Here is a 24,967-nt window from a genome sequence, read left to right on the forward strand (position 1 = left end):
TGTGTGTGTGTGTGTGTGTGTGTGTGTGTGTGTGTGTGTGTGCCAATGACTCCCTCAGCATAGACATGTATTGAGAAAGGTATAGTACAGCTCCGAAAGAGTTGGGTGGCAGAACAACAACTCAACAAAGATTTCCGGGACCAGCTGTGGTTTTCTGAGCTGAGGGGCTGGTGGCAACACAACACAACCACCAGCTGTGCTTCAGCTATGACATGTTCCAGGAAAACATATTAGTGAGATGTGTCAGGAAAAGTTGGGACTTTACTACCCCTTTTCTTCTGTAACGGCAGTGGGATAATCACACACACTACAGATTCTTATGAGCTTAGTTTGGCAATGACACGGAGTACAAGGTGTGGAATGTTTAACTGACTAGTGCCCAGGCTCAGAGTAACAGTCCTATTAATGGCTTAACTGACTAGTGCCCAGGCTCAGAGTAACAGTCCTATTAATGTCTTAACTGACTAGTGCCCAGGCTCAGAGTAACAGTCCTATTAATGTCTTAACTGACTAGTGCCCAGGCTCAGAGTAACAGTCCTATTAATGTCTTAACTGACTAGTGCCCAGGCTCAGAGTAACAGTCCTATTAATGTCTTAACTGACTAGTGCCCAGGCTCAGAGTAACAGTCCTATTAATGGCTTACCTGAATGTATAAACCTCCATAGGCAGCAGACAGTGTGTCAGATGTCCATAGGTATCAGTCGTAGTGTTGTCACAATACCAGTATCGCGATACTAGGAAGCAAAGGGAACAAAACACGAAGCGGACAGAATTTCACGAGGAAAACAGTCCTAATGTTGGAGAAAACTGCCTTATGGTGTCACCCAGAGTCACATTTGTTTTACAGAAGTACGTTTTAAAGGACCATAGAGTTTTGTCGGCTTCGTGTTTTATTTTTTGCCAAGGATAATCTGGTATGGTAAGTATCGCGATACTGGTGTCGTGACAACATGGAGCAGAGCTGTAAGTGAAACAGAGCGTGTTTGGTTCAATACCTGTGTCCTTGAGAGAACAGCAGTAGCATGACTAGCAGAAATGAGAGACCCATTACAGTGGCTGTTTGACGTATCAGCAGGTAGAGGTTAGTTGCATGCCCGCTTGCCACTTGCTTGCATACTCTCGCTGCCGCTGGTTAGCCCTTGTGGTGAATTGGGGAGAAGCTTCCCCTTGCCGGTACAAAGCCTCTCCGTGACCAAGACTCCTGTCGGGCCTCCTCGCGTTGGCACACGTTTACTGGTTGTCTTGAAACTCCAGTCTAACCGGCTGGGGATCTCGGGAGCAGCAGTGGGCCCCAGAGGTGCATCTGTACAGGCCCACCTCTGTGTGGACAAGTCCTGGCAGCCATCAACCACTGTCATCCCGCTGCCTTGTGGGTTAGTCTGGTACGACAACGGCTTGGGGAGCACACCTTGAAAGAAAAGCAGCGTGTTCGCGGCGCGCGGACGCCGACAGAGTGCGGTTCCGGCAGCCTCCTGCAGCTGTGGAAGGTACTGGTCGTCCCCCCTTGCCACTGGAATTTCCCCTTCCTACAGTGAAGTCGTGCTGTTGGGGATTGCGCGCACACTCAGCGGCACTTTAAATAACTTCCTTTGCACAGGTATCTACTTCTGACCTCGGTGAAGCCATCAACCGGAAACCGGGAGCCCTTAATTAGACCCATGCACGCCAGCGGCACAGGGCTATTATCGTCGCCAGCAGCTGGGACTTGAGTGGCAGCTGCTCTCAGCAGACCCCTGTGTGACTGAGCATCCTGACCTAGGAGCCACACTGCTCTCCCCAGCTGGGGAGAGGCCTAGAAATGGTGGCCTAAAAATTGCCCACTCACTCCATCCTGGATAGGCTACCGCACCTATCGGGAGTTCCACAACATCAGCACGGTGTGGGACTGGCAATTAAGAACAGCCTTCTACCCAGCCTCACCGAAACACCTGTCAGGAGGAAGAGAGAAAGACTCATGTCTCACCATATCCCCCTAGTCAATATGCATTATGCTACTCTTCTCAGTGCATACGCACCAACGTTACCATCTGAAAATTAGGCAAAGGACGGCTTCTACCAGTCACTAGATGAGGCCCTTCACCGCATCCCCAGGAATGACAACATATTTCTGCTGGGTGACTTCAACGCTAGGGTGGGACAGAACAACCAGGATATGGAACAGATTGCTGGGTAGGCATGGTGTTGGCCAGGTCAATGAGAACGGCATGAGACTACTAGCTCTATGTGCCGAGCACGACCTCATTGTCACTGACACCTTGTTCCAGCTGAAGATAAAAGGCATCATGGGATGTCCCCACGCTCCAAACACTGGCACCTGATGTACTACGTCATAGTGAGACGTTCTGACACTAATGACGTCCTGCTGACACGTGCCCCCCCCACGCTGCCTGCACCTGAAGTCCAGTAAGTGAGGCACACTGCACTGTTGCCCCCCCATGCCTGCGGCATGAGGAAAGCTGCAGCTGCAGGTACGAGTTCCGCCGCTCTAACACTGAAAGGCTGAGGGAGACTGAGCCTCTTCTGATCCAGAGGACCCCGTGGACCAGAAGTGGGCATTCAAGGCCTCAACCATTCACCAACCTTCCAAGAGGTGTTCTCAGCTATCCATTCCCTCAAGAACAACGAGACTCCTGGCGCTGACAGCATCCCGGCAGAGCTACTTAAGAAGGGAGTTTACTTCTGTACCAGAACGCTCCACCAGTACATCACTGAGGTTTGGGACCTGGAGATCGTCCCACAACCGTGGCGGGATGCAAACATCGATAAGAACAAGGGTGACAAGTCCATCTGCAACAGCCGGGGGGGTGTTGTTCACCAGCCTATGTAGGCGATGCTACACAGGCCGGTGAACAACATCACAGAGGAACTGCTGCCAGAGACGATGCGGCTTCAGAAAGAACAGGAGTATGGTCAACATGATATTCTCGGGACACAAGCAACTCCAAGAGAAGTGCCATGAATAACATCAGGACCTTTCATGGCCTTTCTCGACCTCTCCAAGGCCTTTGACACTGTGATCAGGGTACTACTATAAGGGCATTCTACTCAATTTTGGCTGTCCAGGCAAATGTGTCAACATCCTTTTCCAGTTCCATGATGGGATTATGGCTCTGGTGGCCATTGGAGGGCAGGAGACGGTGCCCTTTAGAGTAAGCATCGGTGGGAGGCAGGGGTGTGTGACTCGCACTGGTACTCTTTAACGTCTTCCTCCTACGTGTCACCCAGCTTCTCCACAAAGAGTTAGAGGACAGCAGGGGTTTTGCAGTAGACTGGATGGAAATCTATTCAACGTCAGGAGGCTCCAAGCAACCACCAAAGTCTTGACAGAATGGGTTCTTAAGCTGCAGTATGCTGATGACTGTGTTCTTGTGGCCCACACTCTGAAAGACCTTCAGTCTGTCCTTGTAGCGGGTGTGATGGTCTATAGCAGGATGGGACGTCTATCATGTCTATCAACACCACCAAGACAGAGGTGGTCTGTCAATGGAGATCCAGCCCTCCACCCACCATGCCTGTCTTCACCATTGAACACAAATCACTGGCAATAGTTCTGTCCTACAAATACCTGGGCAGCATTCTTTCGGACTGCAGCATCGACCTCGAAACTCAAAATAGGATCAAGCAAGCATCAACTGCCTTCGGGGTAACTCAGATGCAGGGTCTTCCAAAACAGGAATCTCCACCTCCACACCAAGGTTGCTGTCTGCTTCACCATACTTTTTTACAGCTATGAAGCCTGGGTCACTTAGTCGCCACAACATGCAGCTCGAGCGATTCCACATTAGATGCCTGCATTGCATCCTGGGAATCCCCTGGTGCAACCGTGTGCCCCATACAGAAATACTTGCTAAGACCAACTGCAAGAGTAAGGAGGCCATGGTCACTCAACACCAACTGTGCTGGCTTGGGCATGTCGTTAGAATGTCTCAGGAGCGCTTGCCAGGGATGATCCTGTATGGCCAGCTACATCTTGGCCGGCGGTCTGCAGGGGACAGCTGAAGCTCTACAAGGGCCAGCTGAAAACGTCACTGAAGAAGTGCAACATCAAACCCACAGACCTAGAGGATGCTGCTGCCAACCGTTCCACCTGGCGGCAGCTCTGCCAGAGTGGTGTACAGAGGCGGGGAGAGGAGCACAAAGAGACAGCAAAAACAGCTCAGGAGACATACAATCATGCCTGCCCCCCGCCAACACAGACTGCATATGCCCCACCTGCAATAAAGTTTGTTTGTGGATCTCTGATTGGACTCTACAGTCGCCAAAGAATTCACCGTTAACTCAGAAGTGGAAGTGATCTTCGAATACGTTGGACAATGATAAGCAGCTTCTTTGAGAGTGCTTAACCTCTGCGCGCTTGTATGCGTTCATGTTTCTGTGTCTAATGAATGCAGAGGAGGCTGGTGGGAGGATGGGCTCATTGTAATGGCTGGAATGGAATACATGTACATTTATCAAACATATGGAAACCGCATGTTTGACTCTGTTCCATGAATTCCATTCCAGCCATTACCATCCTCCTATGGCTCCTCCCACCAGCCTCCACTGACTGAGTGTGAGTGTGTAAGAGTACATTACATCTGTCTCATCCATTCTGTGTCCTACCTCTTCCAAGGTTTGCAGTTTGGCGGGATAGTGACTCCCCTCCTCTCTCCCTAGGCTACAGACATTGGCATGCTGACCTGCGGCCTGACGACACACCTCTGGAGGCGGGACTAGCGTTCACCTGTAAGATGAAGAGCACCATTCCCTTCCTGGGTCGGGCTTCTCTGGAGAAACAGAAAGCTGAGGGACTACGTAGACGCATTGTCTGTTTCACCATTGATGAGTGAGTGGTCACGGTCAACATGGCAACTTTTTTAGCTTGAGGACATAATTAAATGTCACAAGCATTATTTTCTTATATCCTCGGCTTCTTCCTCCTCCTTCCATGTGGGTCTTTCCAGTCATTCACTAAAACTGCTGTGGTTCGATTAGAAAATGATTTGGTAAGAAGTGGATTTAAAGGACTGTCAGCCTGACGTGATATCGTTTTCTGAGTTGATTCACTGAGACTACTCTTGTCTGGTTCGGGTCTGAGGTGCAGATAGAAATTCAATGAGTGGAGCTGACATGATCCCCTATTATACACACGGACAATCATATCTGTTCTACACAAGACATTTCTGTCTGAACGCTCGAATGTTACATCACCTGAACAGGTCTGTTTGATGTAGTGTGAGCCGTCTGTCTCTCTCGCTCTGTCTCTCTCGCTCTGGCGCTCTCTCTGGCGCTCGCTCTCTCTTTCTCTCTGGCTAGCTCGCTCACTCTCTCGCTCTCGCTCGCTCTTTGGCTGGCTCTCTCTCGCTCGCTCTTTGGCTGGCTCTCTCTCTCTCGCTCTTTGGCTGGCTCTCTCTCGCTCGCTCTTTGGCTGGCTCTCTCTCGCTCGCTCTTTTGGCTGGCTCTCTCTCGCTCGCTCTTTTGGCTGGCTCTCTCTCGCTCGCTCTTTTGGCTGGCTCTCTCTCGCTCGCTCTTTGGCTGGCTCTCTCTCGCTCGCTCTTTGGCTGGCTCTCTCTCGCTCGCTCTTTGGCTGGCTTTCTCTCTCTCTCTCTGGCTGGCTAGCTTTCTCTTTCTCTCTCTGGCTGGCTCGCTTTCTCTTTCTCTCTCTGGCTGGCTCGCTTTCTCTTTCTCTCTGGCTGGCTCGCTCTCTCTTTCTCTCTCTGGCTGGCTCGCTCTCTCTTGCTCTCTGGCTGTCTCTTTCTCTCTGGCTGGCGCTCTCTCTCTGGCTGGCGCTCTCTCTCTGGCTGGCGCTCTCTCTGGCGCTCTTGCTCTCTTTGGCGCTCTGGCGCTTTCTCTCTCTGGCTCGCTCTCTCTGATGTTCTTGCTCGCACTCTCTCTGGCTCTCTCTCTCTTGCGCGCTCAGCCTTTCTCACGCTCGCTCAGCCTCTCTGGCAGTTGCTCAGGCTCTCTGGCAGTCACTGGCGCTCGTTCAGGCTCTCTGGCTGTCTCTCTGGCTCTCTCTCTGATGTTCTTGCTCTCTCTGTCGCTCTGGCGCTTTTTCTCTCTGGCTCGCTCTCTCTGGCTCACTCTTGCGTGCTCAGCCTTTCTCACGCTCGCTCAGCCTCTGGCAGTTGCTCGGGCTCTCTGGCAGTTGCTCGGGCTCTCTGGCAGTTGCTCGGGCTCTCTGGCAGCTGGCGCTCTTGCTCTCTGACTGGCGCTCTTGCTCTCTGACTGGCGCTCAGGCTCTCTGGCTGGCGCTCTGGCTCTCTGGCTGGCGCTCTGGCTCTCTGGCTAGCGCTCTGGCTCTCTGGCTGGCGCTCAGGCTCTCTTGCTGGCACTCTGGCTCTCTTGCTGGCACTCTGGCTGGTGCTCTGGCTCTCACGCTGGTGCTCTGGCTCTCTGGCTGGCGCTCTGGCTTTTTGGCTGGCGCTCTGGCTCTTTGGCTAGCACTCTGGCTGGTGCTCTGGCTCTCTGGCTGGCGCTCTGGAGCTCGCTCAGACTATCTGGCTGGCGCTCTGACTCAGGCTCTCTGGCTAGCGCTCTGGCTCTCGCTCAGGCTCTCTGGCTGGCACTCTGGCTCTCGCTCAGGCGCTCTGGCTCTCAAGCTGGCGCTCTGGCTCTCTAGCTGGTGCTCTGGCGCTCGCTTAGGCTCTCTGGCAGTTGCTCAGGCTCTCTGGCAGTTGCTGGCGCTCTGGCGCTCACTCAGGCTTTCTGGCTGGCGCTCCCTGGCTGGCGCTCTGGCTCTCTCTCTCTTTGTTTTTGCTCTCTCAGGCACTCTGGCACTTTTTCTCTCTGGCTCGCGCTCTTTCGCACTCTCTCTGGCTCGCTCTCTCTTGCGCGCTCAGTCTTTCTCACGCTCGCTCAGCCTCTCTGGCAGTTGCTCGGGCTCTCTGGCTGGCGCTCAGGCTCTCTGGCTGGCAGTCTGGCTCTCTGGCTGGTGCTCTGGCTCCCTGGCTGGCGCTCTGGCCCTCGCTCAGGGTCTCTGGCTGGTGCTCTGGCTCTCGTTCAGGCTCTTTGGCTTGCGCTCTGGCTGGCGCTCAGGCTCTCTTGCTGGCTCTCTGGCTGGCTCTCTGGCTGGCGCTCTGGCTCTCTGCCTGGCTCTTTGGCTGGCGCTCTGGCTCTTTGGCTGGTGCTCTGGCTCTCTGGCTGGCGCTCTGGCTCAGGCTTTCTGGCTGGTGCTCATGCTCTCTGGCTGGCGCTCTGGCTCTCAAGCTGGTGCTCTGGCTCTCTAGCTGGTGCTCTGGCGCTCGCTTAGGCTCTCTGGCAGTTGCTCAGGCTCTCTGGCAGTCGCTGGCGCTCGCTCAGACTCTCTGGCTGGCTCTCTCTGGCTGGCGCTCTCTCTCTGGCTCTCTCTCTCTGATGTTCTTGCTCTCTGGCGCTCTGGCGCTTTTTCTCTCTGGCTCGCTCTCTCGCTTGCGCTCTCGCTCTCTCTTGCTCGCTCAGCCTCTCTGGCAGTCGCTCGGGCTCTCTGGCTGGCGGTCTGGCTCTCTGGCTGGTGCTCTGGCTGGCGCTCTGGCTCTCTGGCTGGTGCTCTCTCTGGCTAGTGCTCTCTCTGGCTGGTGTTCTGGCTCTTGCTGGATGGCGCTCTCTGTGGCTGTCTCTTGCTCTCTCTGGCGCTCTCGTGTTCTCTGACTCGCTCTCTCTTGGGCGCTCAGCCTTTCTCACGCTCGCTCAGTCTCTGGCGCTGGTCTGTCTCTCTCTCTCTGGCGCTCTCTGTCTCTCTCTCTCTGGCGCTCTGTCTCTCTCTCTCTCTCTGGCGCTCTGTCTCTCTCTGGAGCTTTGTCTCTCTCTCTCTCTCTCTCTGGCGCTCTGTCTCTCTCTCTCTCTCTCTGGCGCTCTGTCTCTCTCTCTCTCTCTCTCTCTCTCTGGCGCTCTGTCTCTCTCTCTCTCTCTCTCTGGCGCTCTGTCTCTCTCTCTCTCTCTCTCTCTCTCTGGCGCTCTGTCTCTCTCTGGAGCTTTGTCTCTCTCTCTCTCTCTCTCTCTCTGTCTCTCTCTCTCTCTCTCTCTCTCTCTGGCGCTCTGTCTCTCTCTCTCTCTCTCTCTCTCTGGCGCTCTGTCTCTCTCTCTCTCTCTCTCTCTCTCTCTCTGGCGCTCTGTCTCTCTCTCTCTCTCTCTCTCTCTCTCTGGCGCTCTGTCTCTCTCTCTCTCTCTGGCGCTCTGTCTCTCTCTCTCTCTCTCTCTCTCTCTGGCGCTCTGTCTCTCTCTGGAGCTTTGTCTCTCTCTCTCTCTCTGTCTCTCTCTCTCTCTCTCTCTCTCTCTGGCGCTCTGTCTCTCTCTCTCTCTCTCTCTCTCTCTGGCGCTCTCTCTCTCTCTCTCTCTCTCTCTCTCTGGCGCTCTGTCTCAATCTCTTCACTTTCTTTCTCTCTCTCTGGCGCTCTGATATTTCAATCTAAAATCTCATCTTCTCTGGCGCTCTGTCTCTCTTCTCTCTCTGGCGCTCTGTCTCTCTCTCTCTCTCTCTCTCTCTGGCGCTCTGTCTCTCTCTCTCTCTCTCTCTCTCTCTGGCGCTCTGTCTCAATCTCAATTCACTTTGCTTTATTGTTATGATGTAAAGCTTACTTTGGATATTTACAATATTAAAATAATAGACATACTTGTCAAAGGGACAACATTAACCAAGGGTCAAAATAACCATTGAACAATAACAATATAGAGGACATGTGCAGCGCTCTCTCTCCGTCTCTTGCACTGTCTAAATCACATACATAAAATATTAACATTTTCCCACCAGAGGTGTGTTTCCATCAAACGTAGGGTTTTTAGCCTAAAAAAGGCTGTGCGTGATGACGTTTTAGTGCACATAAAGCTCTTTAGTGTATGTGTTCACATAAAACTGAAGTTCTATGTGTTTATTTGCAATTTCAACTCTGATGGTTTTGTCACTAAAAAACTGTTGCAATAAATAGCATACCTCCTTGACTGGTTTTGGTGCTCTAAAGACAACCGTTGATGATAAAGTGAACAGGGTTTTGGTGCTCTAAAGACAACCGTTGATGATAAAGTGAACAGGGTTTTGGTGCTCTAAATACAACCGTTGATGATAAAGTGAACAGGGTTTTGGTGCTCTAAAGACAACCGTTGATGATAAAGTGAGCAGGGTTTTGGTGCTCTAAAGACAACCGTTGATGATAAAGTGAACAGGGTTTTGGTGCTCTAAAGACAACCGTTGATGATAAAGTGAGCAGGGTTTTGGTGCTCTAAAGACAACCGTTGATGATAAAGTGAGCAGGGTTTTGGTGCTCTAAAGACAACCGTTGATGATAAAGTGAACAGGGTTTTGGTGCTCTAAATACAACCGTTGATGATAAAGTGAACAGGGTTTTGGTGCTCTAAAGACAACCGTTGATGATAAAGTGAACAGGGTTTTGGTGCTCTAAAGACAACCGTTGATGATAAAGTGAGCAGGGTTTTGGTGCTCTAAATACAACCGTTGATGATAAAGTGAACAGGGTTTTGGTGCTCTAAAGACAACCATTGATGATAAAGTGAACAGGGTTTTGGTGCTCTAAAGACAACCATTGATGATAAAGTGAACAGGGTAGGTTATATGATGACATGGCTAAAAACAATATCTTTATATATATCATACATACAGTTGAAGTCAGAAGTTCACATATACCTTAGCCATTTAATCTCAGTTTTTCACAATTCCTGACTTTTACTCCTAGTAAAAATTCCCTGTCTTAGGTCAGTTAGGATCACCACTTTATTTTAAGAATGTGAAATGTCAGAATAATAGTAGAGTGATTTATTTCAGCTTTTATTTATTTCATCACATTCCCAGTGGGTCAGAAGTTTACATACACTCAATTAGTATTTGGTAGCATTGCCTTTGAATTGTTTAACTTGGGTCCAACGTTTCGGGTAGCTTCCCACAATAAGTTGGGTGAATTTTGGCCCATTCCTCCTGACAGAGCTGGTGTAACTGAGTCAGGTTTGTAGGCCTCTTTGCTTGCACATGCTTTTTCAGTTCTGCCCACACATTTTCTATGAGATTGAGGTCAGGGCTTTGTGATGGCCACTCTAATACCTTGACTTTATTTTCCTTAAGCCATTTTGCCACAACTTTGGAAGTATGCTTGGGGTCATTGTCCATTTGGAAGACCCATTTGCGACCAAGCTTTAACTTCCTGACTGAAGTCTTGAGATGTTGCTTCTATATATCCACATCATTTTCCTTCCTCATGAAGCCATGTATTTTGTGAAGTGCAGCATTCCCTCCTGCAGCAAAGCACCCCCACAACATGATGCTGCCACCCCTGTGCTTCACGGTTGGGATGGTGTTCTTCGGCTTGCAAGCCTCCCCCTTTTTCCTCCAAATATAACGATGGTCATTATGACCAAACAGTTCTATTTTTGTTTCATCAGACCAAAGGACATTTCTCCAAAAAAGTACGATCCCCATTTGCAGTTGCAAACCGTAGTCTGGCTTCTTTAGGGCAGTTTTGTAGCAGTGGCTTCTTCCTTGCTGAGCGGCCTTTCAGGTTATGTCGATATAGGACTTGTTTTACTGTGGATATAGATACTTTTGTACCTGTTTCCTCCAGCATCTTCACAAGGTCCTTTACTGTTGTTCTGGAATTGATTTGCACTTTTCACACCGAAGTACGTTCATCTCTAGGAGACAGAACGTGTCTCCTTCCTGAGCAGTACGACGGCTGCGTGGTCCCATGGTGTTTATACTTGCGTACTATTGTTTGTACAGATGAATGTGGTACCTTCAGGCATTTGGAAATTGCTTCCAAGGATGAACCAGACTTGTGGAGGTCTATAATTTTTTTCTGAGGTCTTGGCTGATTTCTTTTGATTTTCCTAAGATGTCAATCAGAGGCACTGAGTTTGAAAGTAAGCCTTGAAATACATTCACAGGTACACCTCCAATTGACTCAAATGATGTCAATTAGCCTATCAGAAGCCTCTAAAGCCATGACATCATTTTCTGGAATTTTCCAAGCTGTTTAAAGGCACAGTCAACTTAGTGTACGTAAAATTCTGAATTGTGATGCAGTGAATTATGAGTGAAATAATCTGTCTATAAACAATTGTTGGAAAAATTACTTGTGTCATGCACAAAGTAGATGTCCTAACCGACTAGACGAAACTATAGTTTGTTAACAAGGAATTTGTGGAGTGGTTGAAAAACGTGTTTTAATGACTCCAACCTAAGTGTATGTAAACTTAAGACTTCAACTGTATGTATACACAATACCAGTCAAAACTATGAAATAACACATATGGAATCAAGTAGTAACCAAAAAAGTGTGAAACAAATCAAAATATAGACCAAAATATAGACCTCATTCAAGGGTTTTCATTTTTTACTGTTTTCTACATTCTACAAAAATAACAAAAATTTAACAAATCTAAATATATTTGAGATTCTTCAAAGTAGCCACCCTTTGCCTTGATGACAGCTTTGCACACTCTTGGCATTCTCTCAACCAGCTCCATGAGAAATTATTTTGCAATTATTTTACCTGGAATGCTTTTCCAACAGTCTTGAAGGAGTTCCCACATATGCTTGAGCACTTGTTGGCTGCTTTTCCTTCACTCTGTGGTCCAGCTCATTCCAAACCATCTCCATTTGGGTTGAGGTCGGGTGATTGTCGAGGCCAGGTCATCTGATGCAGCACTCCGTCACTCTCCTGCTTGGTCAAAATTGCCCTTACACAGCTTGGAGATGTGTGCTAGGTCATTTTCCTGTTGAAAAACAAATTATAGTCCAACTAAGCGCAAACCAGATGGGATGGCGTATTGCTGCAGAATGCTGTGGTAGCCATGCTGGTTAAGTGTGCCTTGAATTCTAAATAAATCAGACAGTGTCACCAGCAAAGCACCATCACACCTCCTGCTTCATAGTGGGAACCACACATGTGGAGATCATCCGTTAACCAACTCTGCGTCTCACAAAGACACGGTGGTTGGAACCAAAAATCTCAAATTTGGACTTTTTAGACCAACGGACAGATTTCCACCGGTCTAATATCCATTGCTCGTGTTTCTTTGCCCAAACAAGCCTCTTTCTTTCTTTCTTATTGGTGTCCTTTAGTAGTTGTTTCTTTGCTGCAATTCGACCATGAAGGCCTGATTTACGCAGTCTCCTCTGAACAGTAGATGTTGGTGTTTCTGTTACTTGAACTCTGAAGCATTTATTTGGGCTGTAATCTGAGGTGCAGTTAACTGTAAGGAATTTATCCTCTGCAGCAGAGTTAACTCTGGCTCATCCTTTCCTGTGGCGGTCCTCATGAGAGTCAGTTTCATCATAGTGCTTGATGGTTTTAACAACTGCACTTGAAGAAACTTTCACATTTCTTGAAATGTTCTGTATTGACTGACCTTCATGTCTTAAAGTCATGATGGACTGTTGTTTCTCTTTGCTTATTTGAGCTGTCATAATATAGACTTGGTCTTTTACCAAATAGGGCTATCTTCTGTATACCACCCCTACCTTGTCACAACACAAGTGATTGGCTCAAACGCATTAAGAAGGAAAGAAATTCCACTAATTATTTTTTAACAAGACACACCGGTTAATTGAATTGCATTCCATGTGACTGCCTCGTGAAGCTGGTTGAGAGAATACCAAGAGTGTGCAAAGCTGTCATCATGGCAAAGGGTGGCTACTTTGAAGAATCTCAAATATATTTAGATTTGTTAAATTTTTGTTATTTTTGTAGAATGTAGAAAACAGTAAAAAATGAAAACCCTTGAATGAGGTCCAGACTTTTGACTGGTACTTTATATATAATTGAATGAGGTGTGTCCAGACTTTTGACTGGTACTTTATATATAATTGAATGAGGTGTGTCCAGACTTTTGACTGGTACTTTATATATAATTGAATGAGGTGTGTCCAGACTTTTGACTGGTACTTTATATATAATTGGATGAGGTGTGTCCAGACTTTTGACTGGTACTTTATATATAATTGAATGAGGTGTGTCCAGACTTTTGACTGGTACTTTATATATAATTGAATGAGGTGTGTCCAGACTTTTGACTGGTACTTTATATATAATTGAATGAGGTGTGTCCAGACTTTTGACTGGTACTTTATATATAATTGAATGAGGTGTGTCCAGACTTTTGACTGGTACTTTATATATAATTGAATGAGGTGTGTCCAGACTTTTGACTGGTACTTTATATATAATTGGATGAGGTGTGTCCAGACTTTTGACTGGTACTTTATATATAATTGAATGAGGTGTGTCCAGACTTTTGACTGGTACTTTATATATAATTGAATGAGGTGTGTTCAGACTTTTGACTGGTACTTTATATATAATTGAATGAGGTGTGTCCAGACTTTTGACTGGTACTTTATATATAATTGAATGAGGTGTGTCCAGACTTTTGACTGGTACTTTATATATAATTGGATGAGGTGTGTCCAGACTTTTGACTGGTACTTTATATATAATTGGATGAGGTGTGTCCAGACTTTTGACTGGTACTTTATATATAATTGAATGAGGTGTGTTCAGACTTTTGACTGGTACTTTATATATAATTGAATGAGGTCCAGACTTTTGACTGGTACTTTATATATAATTGGATGAGGTGTGTCCAGACTTTTGACTGGTACTTTATATATAATTGAATGAGGTGTGTCCAGACTTTTGACTGGTACTTTATATATAATTGAATGAGGTGTGTCCAGACTTTTGACTGGTACTTTATATATAATTGGATGAGGTGTGTCCAGACTTTTGACTGGTACTTTATATATAATTGAATGAGGTGTGTCCAGACTTTTGACTGGTACTTTATATATAATTGAATGAGGTGTGTTCAGACTTTTGACTGGTACTTTATATATAATTGGCAGCCGCGCACCGATCATCATTCAAATGATAGCCTACCGATATTTATTGGAAATTTGCATGAAACTCCAAGTATATTTCAATTGTCGCATAATCTATTTAATCTACCAAAAATATATCCCACCTTGTCTAGTGTATTTTGTTTTGTCGACAAATTTGCTGTTTCCGTAAGGCCTGTTGTAACTTTCTTTCTTCATCCATATGAAATGGTTGGCTGGAAACCTGGTTTGTCCCTCTTCTCCCAATTCTTCCTCTCTTTCTTCTCCTTCCCCGTCTCTCTAACATTACATCCTCCTGAACAGGTCTGTGTGATGTAGCTGAACCTGACACCTCTGTCTCTTCCTACTAACAGGAAAGTCCCGATGTTCGGCCTGGAAGCAATCTTCCGGAACGGCGTTCCAGTAGGCCATCTGCGGCGCTCCGACTACGGGTTCTTTATTGACAAGCAGATTGGATACGGATACATCCGCAACCCTGACGGAGGAGTGGTAAGTAATATATAGTTGGCTACACGTACACATACACATACACACACACCATTCAACTCAGCCACCCACACAATTTCTGTCATCACCACAAGTAGACAAAACATTAACAGGCTTCTTTTTCTTCTTCGTTGGGAGATGGGATTTCTATTATAATTGGTGGTATTCTGACCGCTTAACGATTGGCAGACAGGAAAACACTGCTTGTTTCCAGCTCTTTAGAAACGCTTCATTGCTGCTCCTCCTCCGGCTGGGAAGCGATGAGTCCTCTCAGAGCCCGCTGTGTGCGTGCCTGTGGGTGTGCACGTTCTGGGAACTGTCTCTTTCTCCTATTATCCGTCGTCATTTATTGGCTCTAGCCTGATCAACTCAGCCTTCAGACATTCTCGCCTGAGCTTTTACTTAGAGTCCATGAATATTGTCTGTCCTATTGTCCTCTCCTTCTGTTGGAGCAGAGATTTGCATACAATTATACCACGTCATTATATCATGCATATCTTGCAGTTTAACAACTTCATATTTGATTCTGAGTGGCAATTGAGTCAGATTCTAGTACCAGGGCTTTGACACACACACACACACACACCACAGGCTTTGGTTGCTACCTCGGAAACTGAGACAAGTTTTTTCCCCCCAGCACTTCAAAAGAAACCTTGAAATAAAGCTGGAATCGTTAATTGGTGAAACTGCCACGTCTGTTTTTGAGATTACGACAACCAGGACATAATTGCATGTGCAATTGCACAGCAGAATATTTACAGCATTTTTTTTTTTACCGCACTGCCGAACAAAACAGTTAACAATAAGGAGTCGCTGGGGTGGAGTGGTGCGGTTTCCCCTAATGTGGGTTACATTTTTAAGGGCTTTATACTTTCAAAGCTGTTAACCAGGGTTTCTGGGTGGTATATGTATATGTATACATCCTGTGTTGTTTCCCCCCCGTGTGTGTGCCCGTAGTAATAGAATACGGCCCGGTGGGCTAACCTTGATGACCGTTGTCTTGTTCAATGAGATGCTGCTGCACGGGGTGTGTGAGAGAGAGTGTGTTACAGGGCTGTGTGCGTTACGGAGTGAGACACCACATGTCTAGGTCTCCACCTGTTCCACAGGATATATATATATATATATATATATATATATATCCCCCCGTCACTTATCATTGGGCTCACATCCCCTCCCATCACAGTAGCACGGCAGAGTGTGAAACAGACACACATCCACTCACAAAGCCCTGGCTTTGGCCCTGCGCTACAGCGCTCCACATGCCCTCCTACACTGCGTAAAAGGGTCAGTCAGCATCAGCAGCAGCTCATCATCACATGGCTCTGAAACCTCCACCACTCAACCTCTCCTTGCCTGCTACTGCTGCTAAGGTCAGAGTGGCAGGGAGGGATTCATCTGCCTCACTGATTACTGAGAAGCAGAGATGGAGGACAGTGAGAAAGAATGAGAAAGGGAGGAAGTGAAAGAACATAAGGAAGGCGAGAGGGGAAGTAAAGAAGGGAGGGATAGATTGAGAGGAAAGAAGGGAGGGAAGTAAATGGGGTAAGATAGAGGATCGAGGGAGGGAGAAAACAAGTGAGTGAATGAGAGAGAGAGTAAGCAAGAAGTACTGAGACAGAGACTGGGAGAGAATGAGGAGGGGGGAAAGAGATGGAGTGACAAACTGCTAATGATTTGGGGAGAGCAGTCCAGGGGCTTGGCTAGGGGCGGGGCCGAGGGTTAGAGGCCAGTGGACTTTGACTGCGGTTGGGCTAGGGTACAGACTAGGAGCTGGGTTAGGCCTGCCTCCAGCCCAGCTCGTTTTTGGAGAGTTATAATTAGCCGGGGAAAAGCAGGGGCCACTGCGAGGAAGGGAAGCAAAGGAACAGACTCATTGGGCCGGAATAGTTTTGACATTGAGATGTGAATGAACTGGCTGTTCCGTGACCTCTTATTACATTTGGGCTTTATTAACCCTTTACTCTTGGGGGAATTGTTTTTTATGGATAGAAACAGTTTGGAGATGATCGGGAAATTATTAGACCAAAGATGAGGACACAACAGTATACCTGACACAACATTACACTGTTGATTTTACATGCATTTTACATGAACTGTACTTTTCGCCGCATTTGTTGATAACGAAATCTGAATATACTCTGGATACATTCAGTAAACGTAATAAGAATATTCCTGGAAAAGGTGGGGTAGGTGCAACATAAGACAAAACAATTACAAGGCTTTGAGTGAAGACTAACTGGTGTCTCCCCACACACCTCTCCAAAGTGTGCACAGTTCCTAAGTCATTTCAATACGCTTTTATGACTGCAGGAAGAGTCTTTAACTATAAGGTGTTTTTAGCTCTCCTATCTGTGCTGTTGAGGAACTAAATCTCAAACACGTTTAGTTTTGTTTGGAACACAAACCTGCATCCCTGCCATCGCACAATTACTGTTGCCATCTAAAAACGGTTCATTATATATCGCAATCTGTGTCAGATGGGCATCATTTTAAAGATCTATTGCTAATATGACTAGTTAAGCTATAAAATACGCTATTACAGTGTTAGGCTTTTACAATGCAATTCCGGGAAATTGATACAATTTTTGGTGTGCACGCAAAGGATCATGCATCCAGGCACATGTGCCCACGGCAAATGTTCCACAGAATAGATAAACAGTTCTGTTCAGAACAACCCCAGGGTATGACGCCATATAATAATTTTGAAACTGTATATCAAACATAGTGATCATTGACATTGTATATGACATGCGTTTTATGATCTCTGGAGAATAATGGAATCACTGGAGAGCAATGGGTGAGCTCCGTTTGAGACTGTCCTAACAAAGTGATCTGAACTGTAATATCCCATGTTTCTCAGTTGTGGCTGAACAAGGACATGGTAAATATGAATCTCTGTTTTTCTATACATCGGTAGGACCGAACTGATCAGGGAAGCTCAGAGGAGGGGGCGTGTGCCTTAGTGAGCAACAACTTATGCGCAATCTCTAATATTAAGGGAGTCTCGAGATTCTGCTCACCTGAGGTAGAATAGCTCATGATAAACTGTAGACCACACTATTTACCAGGAGAGTTTATCTATATTTTTCGTAGGGGTCCATTTTCCACCACAAACCGATGCTGGCATTAAGGCCGCACTCAACCAGCTGTATAGGGCCATAAGCAAACAAAATGCTCACCCAGAGGCGGTGCTCCTAGTAGCCAGTGACTTTAATGCAGGAAAACTGAAAACCATTTTACCTCATTTCTACCGGCATGTCACCTCTGCAACTACAGGCAAAAACTCTAGATCCCCTTTACTCCACACACAGATACACATACAGAGCTCAAGCTCACCCACCATTTGGCCTTATCTTAACTATCCTCCTGATATACGTAAAAACTCAAACAGGAAGTACCAGTGACTCGCTCAATACGGAAGTGGTCAGATAAAGCGAATGCTAAGCTACAGGGCTGATTTAATTTGGTGTAGCGCGAGGGGCTCAAGTTCAGAACGGCTTTCAATCAAACCCAATACAGCGCTGCAAAGTGCATCTCTGACGTCATGTATAGCATATTACTGTACAGCCACTATGTTCCAATTTAGCTGTTTACCACTGCCCAAATCTGCCATTTCAACCCGTATATGGGTACAGGAAGGGAAACAATGAAATGCAGTATCTCAGGAGTCATCAACTAAATCCAGCCGTGGGCAGATGTAGTTTTTTTCTCGAGAGGATGGTCAGGGGACAGAGTATAAATATAAAGTATTTGTACTCTGACGCAAGAAGCCCAACCAGATATTGTATTTGACTAAAACATAATCATTCCAAAGCTTGATATTAGTCTTGTTTGTTTTTTAAACGGCGCCACTCCACTATCTAGAAAAAGCAGAGGAGATGTGCAATAGGTTTCTGAGAGGCTACTCGCCACAATGTGTGGATGAAGCTCTTAATTTGGCATTGGGGAAACCACGAGATGAACTGCTCCAAAAAAAAAGACCCACTAGAGCTAAAGAACACAACTACATATACTTTGAACTCGCTAAAAAGTGGGAGATGCTGGCATGTTTTATCGTCGGACCCAGCTTTGCCTGCTGATTTTAAGAATCCACCACTTATTGTATGTAGGAGAGGTCGCAATTTACCCCATTAATTGGTCCATCCAACTGCCAGCCACACAAGCAGATGAGCCAGGTGCTTTTACGCCCGTTTGGGGATGGTAGCTATAAATGCAGAGGCACAGTGCAACAATATGATGACGTGTGAACATTCCTGCCACCCACACACAGGAAAACGGTTCCAAATAAATGACATTATTACGCGCTCCACCACCCACGTTATCTACATGATTACATGTCCATGTGGGCTGTGCTATGTCGGTACAACCTCTCCTTCTCTCAAACATAAACGTTAAATCAGGAAAAACACAGTGATTATCCAGTGGCAGTACATTTTAATGACCTAAAACATGACATTTCTACCTTTTTTTTTTTTTAAAACCAAAAAGATTTTGTGGCATAGAGAAAGTTAAGATGTCAGACAGGGGAGGTGATAGAAATAATACTCTGAGTTAAAGGGAATGTTTTGGGATTTTCACCCTCCAGACATTATTTCCTAGAGGTCTTAATGATGAAATGGCCATGCATGGTATGTTGTAAATGTGAACAAGAATTATGCCCTGTTTTTGTCCAATGATTTATGAAAACTTGCTTGGTAGGTCGATGTCCTCATTGTGGTTCTACAGACGTGTTTAATACGTTTTATGTACACACTTTATTCTAATATTTATGAAATGTATATTGTTATATTGGGTAGCACCTATTTGTTTTCCCTCGACTCCAACCCCATTCGATGCTTGGAATGGATGTGGGTGGGGCTAGGTCTACATAAGGGTGCTTATTTTTTATATTGGGTAGCACCTATTTGTTTTCCCTCGACTCCAACCCCATTCGATGCTTGGAATGGATGTGGGTGGGGCTAGGTCTACATAAGGGTGCATATTGTTATATTGGGTAGCACCTATTTGTTTTCCCTCGACTCCAACCCCATTCGATGCTTGGAATGGATGTGGGTGGGGCTAGGTCTACATAAGGGTGCATATTGTTATATTGGGTAGCACCTATTTGTTTTCCTCGACTCCAACCCCATTCGATGCTTGGAATGGATGTGGGTGGGGCTAGGTCTACATAAGGGTGCTTATTTTTTATATTGGGTAGCACCTATTTGTTTTCCCTCGACTCCAACCCCATTCGATGCTTGGAATGGATGTGGGTGGGGCTAGGTCTACATAAGGGTGCTTTTTTTTTTAACTCAAAAGCTCTGACGAAGGCCAATACGTAAACGCTTATTAAAGATCAGTGATACTATCAAGAAATACACTGCTCAAAAAAATAAAGGGAACACTTAAATAACACAATGTAACTCCAAGTCAATCACACTTCTATGAAATCAAACTGTCCACTTAGGAAGCAACACTGATTGACAATAAATTTCACATGCTGTTGTGCAAATGGAATAGACAACAGGTTGAAATTATAGGCAATTAGCAAGACTCCCCCAATAAAGGAGTGGTTCTACAGGTGAAGACCACAGACCACTTCTCAGTTCCTATGCTTCCTGGCTGATGTTTTGGTGACTTTTGAATGCTGGCGGTGCTTTCACTCTAGTGATAGCATGAGACGGAGTCTGCAACCCACACAAGTGGCTCAGGTAGTGCAGCTCATCCAGGATGGCACATCAATGCGAGCTGTGGCAAGAAGGTTTGCTGTGTCTGTCAGCGTAGTGTCCAGAGCATGGAGGCGCTACCAGGAGACAGGCCAGTACATCAGGAGATGTGTAGGAGGGCAACAACCCAGCAGCAGGACCGCTACCTCTGCCTTTGTGCGGAGGTAGGAGGAGCAGGAGGAGCACTGCCAGAGCCCTGCAAAATGGCCTCCAGCAGGCCACAAATGTGCATGTGTCTGCTCAAAAGGTCAGAAACAGACTCCATGAGGGTGGTATAAGGGGCCCGACGTCCACAAGTGGGGGTGGTGCTTACAACCCAACACCGTGCAGGACGTTTGGCATTTGCCAGAGAACACCAAGATTGGCAAATTCGCCACTGGCGCCCTGTGCTCTTCACAGATGAAAGCAGGTTCATACTGAGCACGTGACAGAGCCTGGAGACGCCGTGGAGAACGTTCTGCTGCCTGTAACATCCTCCAGCATGACCGGTTTGGCGATGGGTCAGTCATGGTGTGGGGTGGCATTTCTTTGGGGGGCCGCACAGCCTTTCCAGGGGTAGCCTGACTGCCATTAGGTACCGAGATGAGATCCTCAGACCCCTTGTGAGACCATATGCTGGTGCGGTTGGCCCTGGGTTCCTCCTAATGCAAGACAATGCTTGACCTCATGTGGCTGCAGTTCCTGCAAGAGGAAGGCATTGATGCTATGGACTGGCCCGCCCGTTCCCCAGACCTGAATCCAATTGAGCACATCTGGGACATCATGTCTCGCTCCATCCACCAACGCCACGTTGCACCACAGACTGTCCAGGAGTTGGCGGATGCTTTAGTCCATGTCTGGGAGGAGATCCCTCAGGAGACCATCCGCCACCTCATCAGGAGCATGCCCAGGCGTTGTAGGGAGGTCATACAGGCACGTGGAGGCCACACACACTACTGAGCCTCATTTTTACTTGTTTTAAGGACATTACATCAAAGTTGGATCAGCCTGTAGTGTGGTTTTCCACTTTAATTTAGAGTGTGACTCCAAATCCAGACCTCCATGGGTTGATAAATTTCATTTTCAATTATAATTTTTGTGTGATTTAGTTGTCAGCACATTCAACTATGTAAAGAATATTTCATTCATTCAGATCTAGGATGTGTTATTTTAGTGTTCCCTTTATTTTTTTGAGCAGTGTATATTAAAAACATTTTTACTTACAGCTTTTTCGTAGGCCAAAGAAAATCGGCCGCGCACCAAATTTACGACACTGGGTGCCAGTTGACGAACCCTGCAGTACCTAATCAGGAATGGTGTTTTTGGAGAGAGGAGTCGGGTCATTAAGAACAGTCTAAGGTTCCCTAAGCTTTCAGATCTCAGGATGGATTAGGAGCTTATTTTAAAGACTCTGAGTTCCTCCATCTCTGAGTAAAGGTGTGGATTTAACCATGTCTGTGTGCTCTCTTCCATTCTTTATTCTCTCTCGTCCTTTCAATCTCACTCTTTCTCTATCCCCCCCTCTTGCTTTCTATTTCTCTCTCGCTCTCTCGCAGGTAAATGCTGACTTCATAAAGAGTGGCAAGTTCACTCTGGAGAGGATGGGTGTGGTGTATGAGGCCAAGCCCCACCTCAAGTCGCCCTTTGACCCCTCAAACAACCGCGTGAAAGGCATTTACCCCGACAACTACCACAACGTTTACAAGGCCAACGCACAATAATGTACATCGAGGTGTGATTGGACAATGTGACTGTTTGTTTTTGTCCCTGATCTCCCCCAGCATGTCCCTATGTTGGAGTCAGACCTGAGTCCAAATACTTTTGAGCTTTTGTTCTAGCCTACCAGGAGTGCCGGTGGGCAGGGTTTAACATTTTTCCGGACTTTTCTATTGGTTCAATTGCAACAGGCAACCTTATTCGAGCACAGCTAAAGTATTTGAAAGCACATGAAATAGTATTAGAACCCATGTCTGGTTGGAGTATTATGTGAGGTACATGTTTACTGTCTCTGTCTGGCGTAAAGCTTGAGGATAGCAGTATTTTTAAGTCCATATTAATGAGGTATAATTCCATGTGAAAAGAGCCCGTGAACCACAGATTAGAGCCGCAAGTTTGGTAGTCCTGCAGTACCATACCTCAACACCATGTTATTCTCATGGCTGAAGGCGAAGCTACCAGCTACTTCTTTCTGTAAGTCTTAAAATCATCTCTGATTGTCAAGTAGAAAATATGATAAATTGATTAACAAATAGTTAAAAGGGTAAATATACTGTACTTAACGTGCTTTGCTTTGTTGAACTACTAAAAAAAAAATGTATAAATTGGTGACCTGCAATATATTCTTAGTTTCATTAATGTTTCTGGTGCTGCTATTGGTGAGCATGTTTTAAGATCCCGTTGGTTCAATTGCGCTTTTATTGTGTTCATATTAGTGTATGCTAACTCCAGAGTTGATACCAAATGAAATCTGATTGCTGAATTGGACTCTAATAATGCATGAATACAATGACTTGTCTGTGAACAAATGAAGGCTGCTCGCCTGTGAAATCCTCAATACACTTTATTGATTCATTTCAAATACAATCCATAGACAATGTCGTTTTTTTTAGCGGTGTGTTTTTTTTCTGTTCTTTGTATACTGAACATAATGTTTCAGATGTTGCAAGGCATGCTGGGTCATGTGGTCTTAATGTTGTCTCACTTCTTCCTGCTTCAATGCAAGCTTACATTTTCACATATGAAGAATCAGGTTAGTGACTTCAACGACCGCTTTAGAAGACAAGAAGGTCTAGTTTCCTGTTATTTTAGATCTCATGTATATGCAATTATTGGTGTCAATGATTGCCATACAGCTTAAAATGATCAACTATGCCCATTAAAATCGAACTTAATTTCATATTTATCTGATCTTTCCCACAGATTCCTTTACGAATAAATATCTGTACTGGATTAGAAATGTTTTTTTATTCACTGTGAAAGTGAAGTGATCATAGAGATATCATAATGGAGTTATTGAGTTCTATTTAATTGTGTGAGAGTGAAGTGATCATTTAGATACAATATTATACTATTGTATTATAGTACAATAATAGTGTTCTCTTGAATTCTGTGAATGTCTTGATGATGGTGATGATGCCATTGGATCAACTGGATGTGATGTGCCATCCCCTGCACTTGTTGTGGAGAAGTACTTCACCAGAGAGAGAAGGGGGGAGTGCATGTTGATATTCAGACGGGAGAGGGCGTCTCCCGGGGGCTGCAACATGGTGGGCTCACTGCTTTGGCTGGGGAGTTTGTCGTCCTAACAGGGCCTCTGGAGCTGTGACATCACTACAGAAAGCTCCTGCCTCTCCCAGTCGCTCTGTCACAGGACCACAGAAACAGTCACACAAGGCGACACGTTGTAGTGTGATGACCTTAAATGTACTAAGAACTTTTGCCTGGTCTCGTGTGATGGTTACATGCACATTTGAACTAATGGACTGTGTGTTTTATCATGCGTGTTATGCATGGTATTTGTACATGTTTGTGCAGTGGTTTTCTATGTGTATATGGTACAGTTAGTCTCCGGTAACGTAGGTCCCTGACGATGGGCTGTGCCAGTCTGGCATACATATGCCCATCCAAACACTGTGACCTGGTTGACAGGGAGGGCAGCACGATTCAGCCTGAGACCATGGGCGCAGGTGAGGATGCCATGGTAAATTAAATACTCACCGACTCCCTCCCCTAACACTCCCACTGGCCATGTCTCTGTCTGTTACGATCACAGCTGCCATCAGCCAGTCAGAAACACATCCACAGTCATAAAAATGTATTTAAAAGAAAGTGTTTTACAGGGTCAGCCATAGTAATACGGCACCCCTCGAGCAAATTAGGGCGCATTGACAGATGTCAGCTCAGGTATTCAGCAACCTTTCAGTGACAGGCCCAAAGCTGAAACCACTAGGCTACCTGCCACCCTCATTTCATAGAGATCTGTGGTAAACTGTTACTGTACATTATAAAAACCAAAAGTATTGCTGCATGGACTTGCTTCCAGTCAGCCACAAGCATTAGTGAAGTCGGGCACCGATGTTGGGTAATTAGACCTGGCTCGCAGTCGGCGTTCCAATTCATCCCAAATGTGTTCGATGGGGTTGAGGTCAGGGCTCTGTGCAGGCCAGTCAAGTTCTTCCACATCAATCTCAAAAAACAATTTCTGTAAGGACCTCGCTTTATGCACGGGGCCATTGTCATGCTGAAACAGGAAAGGGCCTTCTCCAAAATGTTGGAACCACAGAATCGTCATTGTCATTGTATGCTGTACTATTAAGATTTCCCTTCACTGGAACTAAGGGGCCAAACCACCTCCACCAAACTTTACATTGGGGCAGGTAGCGTTTTCCTGGCATCCGCCAGGAGTGAAGCGTGATTCGTCACTCCAGGGAATGTGTTTTCACTACTCCAGAATCCAATGGCGGCAAGCTTTACACCACTCCAGCCAACGCTTGGTATTGAGCATGGTGATCTTAGGCTTGTGTGTGGCTGCTCGGCCATGGAAACCCATTTCATGAATCTCCCGACGAAAGGGTTCTTGGGCTGACGTTGCTTCCAGAGGCAGTTTGGAGGACAGATGATTTTTACACACTTGCAGTCCCGTTTTGTGAGCTTGTGTGGCCTACCACTTTGCAGCTAAGCTGTTGTTGCTCCTAGACATTTCTACTTCACAATAACAGGACTTACAGTTGACCGGGGCAGCTCTAGCCGGGCACAAATTTGACGAACTGACTTGTTGGAATGGTGGCATCCTATGACGGTGCCACGTTGAAAGTCACCGAGCTCTTCAGTACGGGCCATTCCACTGTTTATCTATGAAGACTGCATGGCTGAGCGCTTGATTTTATATGCCTGTCAGCAACGGGTGTGGCTGAAATAGCTGAATCCAATCATTTGAAGGGGTGTAAACATTCTTTTGGCCATGTAGTGCATGTTAGACATCTATACTCCCAT

General features: G+C 46.3%; 1 protein-coding gene across 2 annotated transcripts in view; it reads left to right on the forward strand.

The window, feature by feature from the left end:
• sardh (sarcosine dehydrogenase) overlaps positions 1 to 22,558 on the forward strand; it is a 113,410-nt gene extending 90,852 nt beyond the window's left edge. For both annotated transcript variants that reach the window (XM_042302083.1, XM_042302082.1), the window contains exons 20-22: positions 4,658 to 4,826; positions 14,156 to 14,291; positions 21,532 to 22,558. In XM_042302083.1, coding sequence (XP_042158017.1) covers positions 4,658 to 4,826; positions 14,156 to 14,291; positions 21,532 to 21,696 — 470 coding nt within the window. In that variant the 3' untranslated portion in view covers positions 21,697 to 22,558. The remainder of the gene's footprint in view (positions 1 to 4,657; positions 4,827 to 14,155; positions 14,292 to 21,531) is intronic.
• Positions 22,559 to 24,967: the final 2,409 nt, after the last annotated feature.

Source organism: Oncorhynchus tshawytscha, linkage group LG20, assembly GCF_018296145.1.
Source record: "Oncorhynchus tshawytscha isolate Ot180627B linkage group LG20, Otsh_v2.0, whole genome shotgun sequence".
Lineage (NCBI taxonomy): Eukaryota > Metazoa > Chordata > Actinopteri > Salmoniformes > Salmonidae > Oncorhynchus > Oncorhynchus tshawytscha.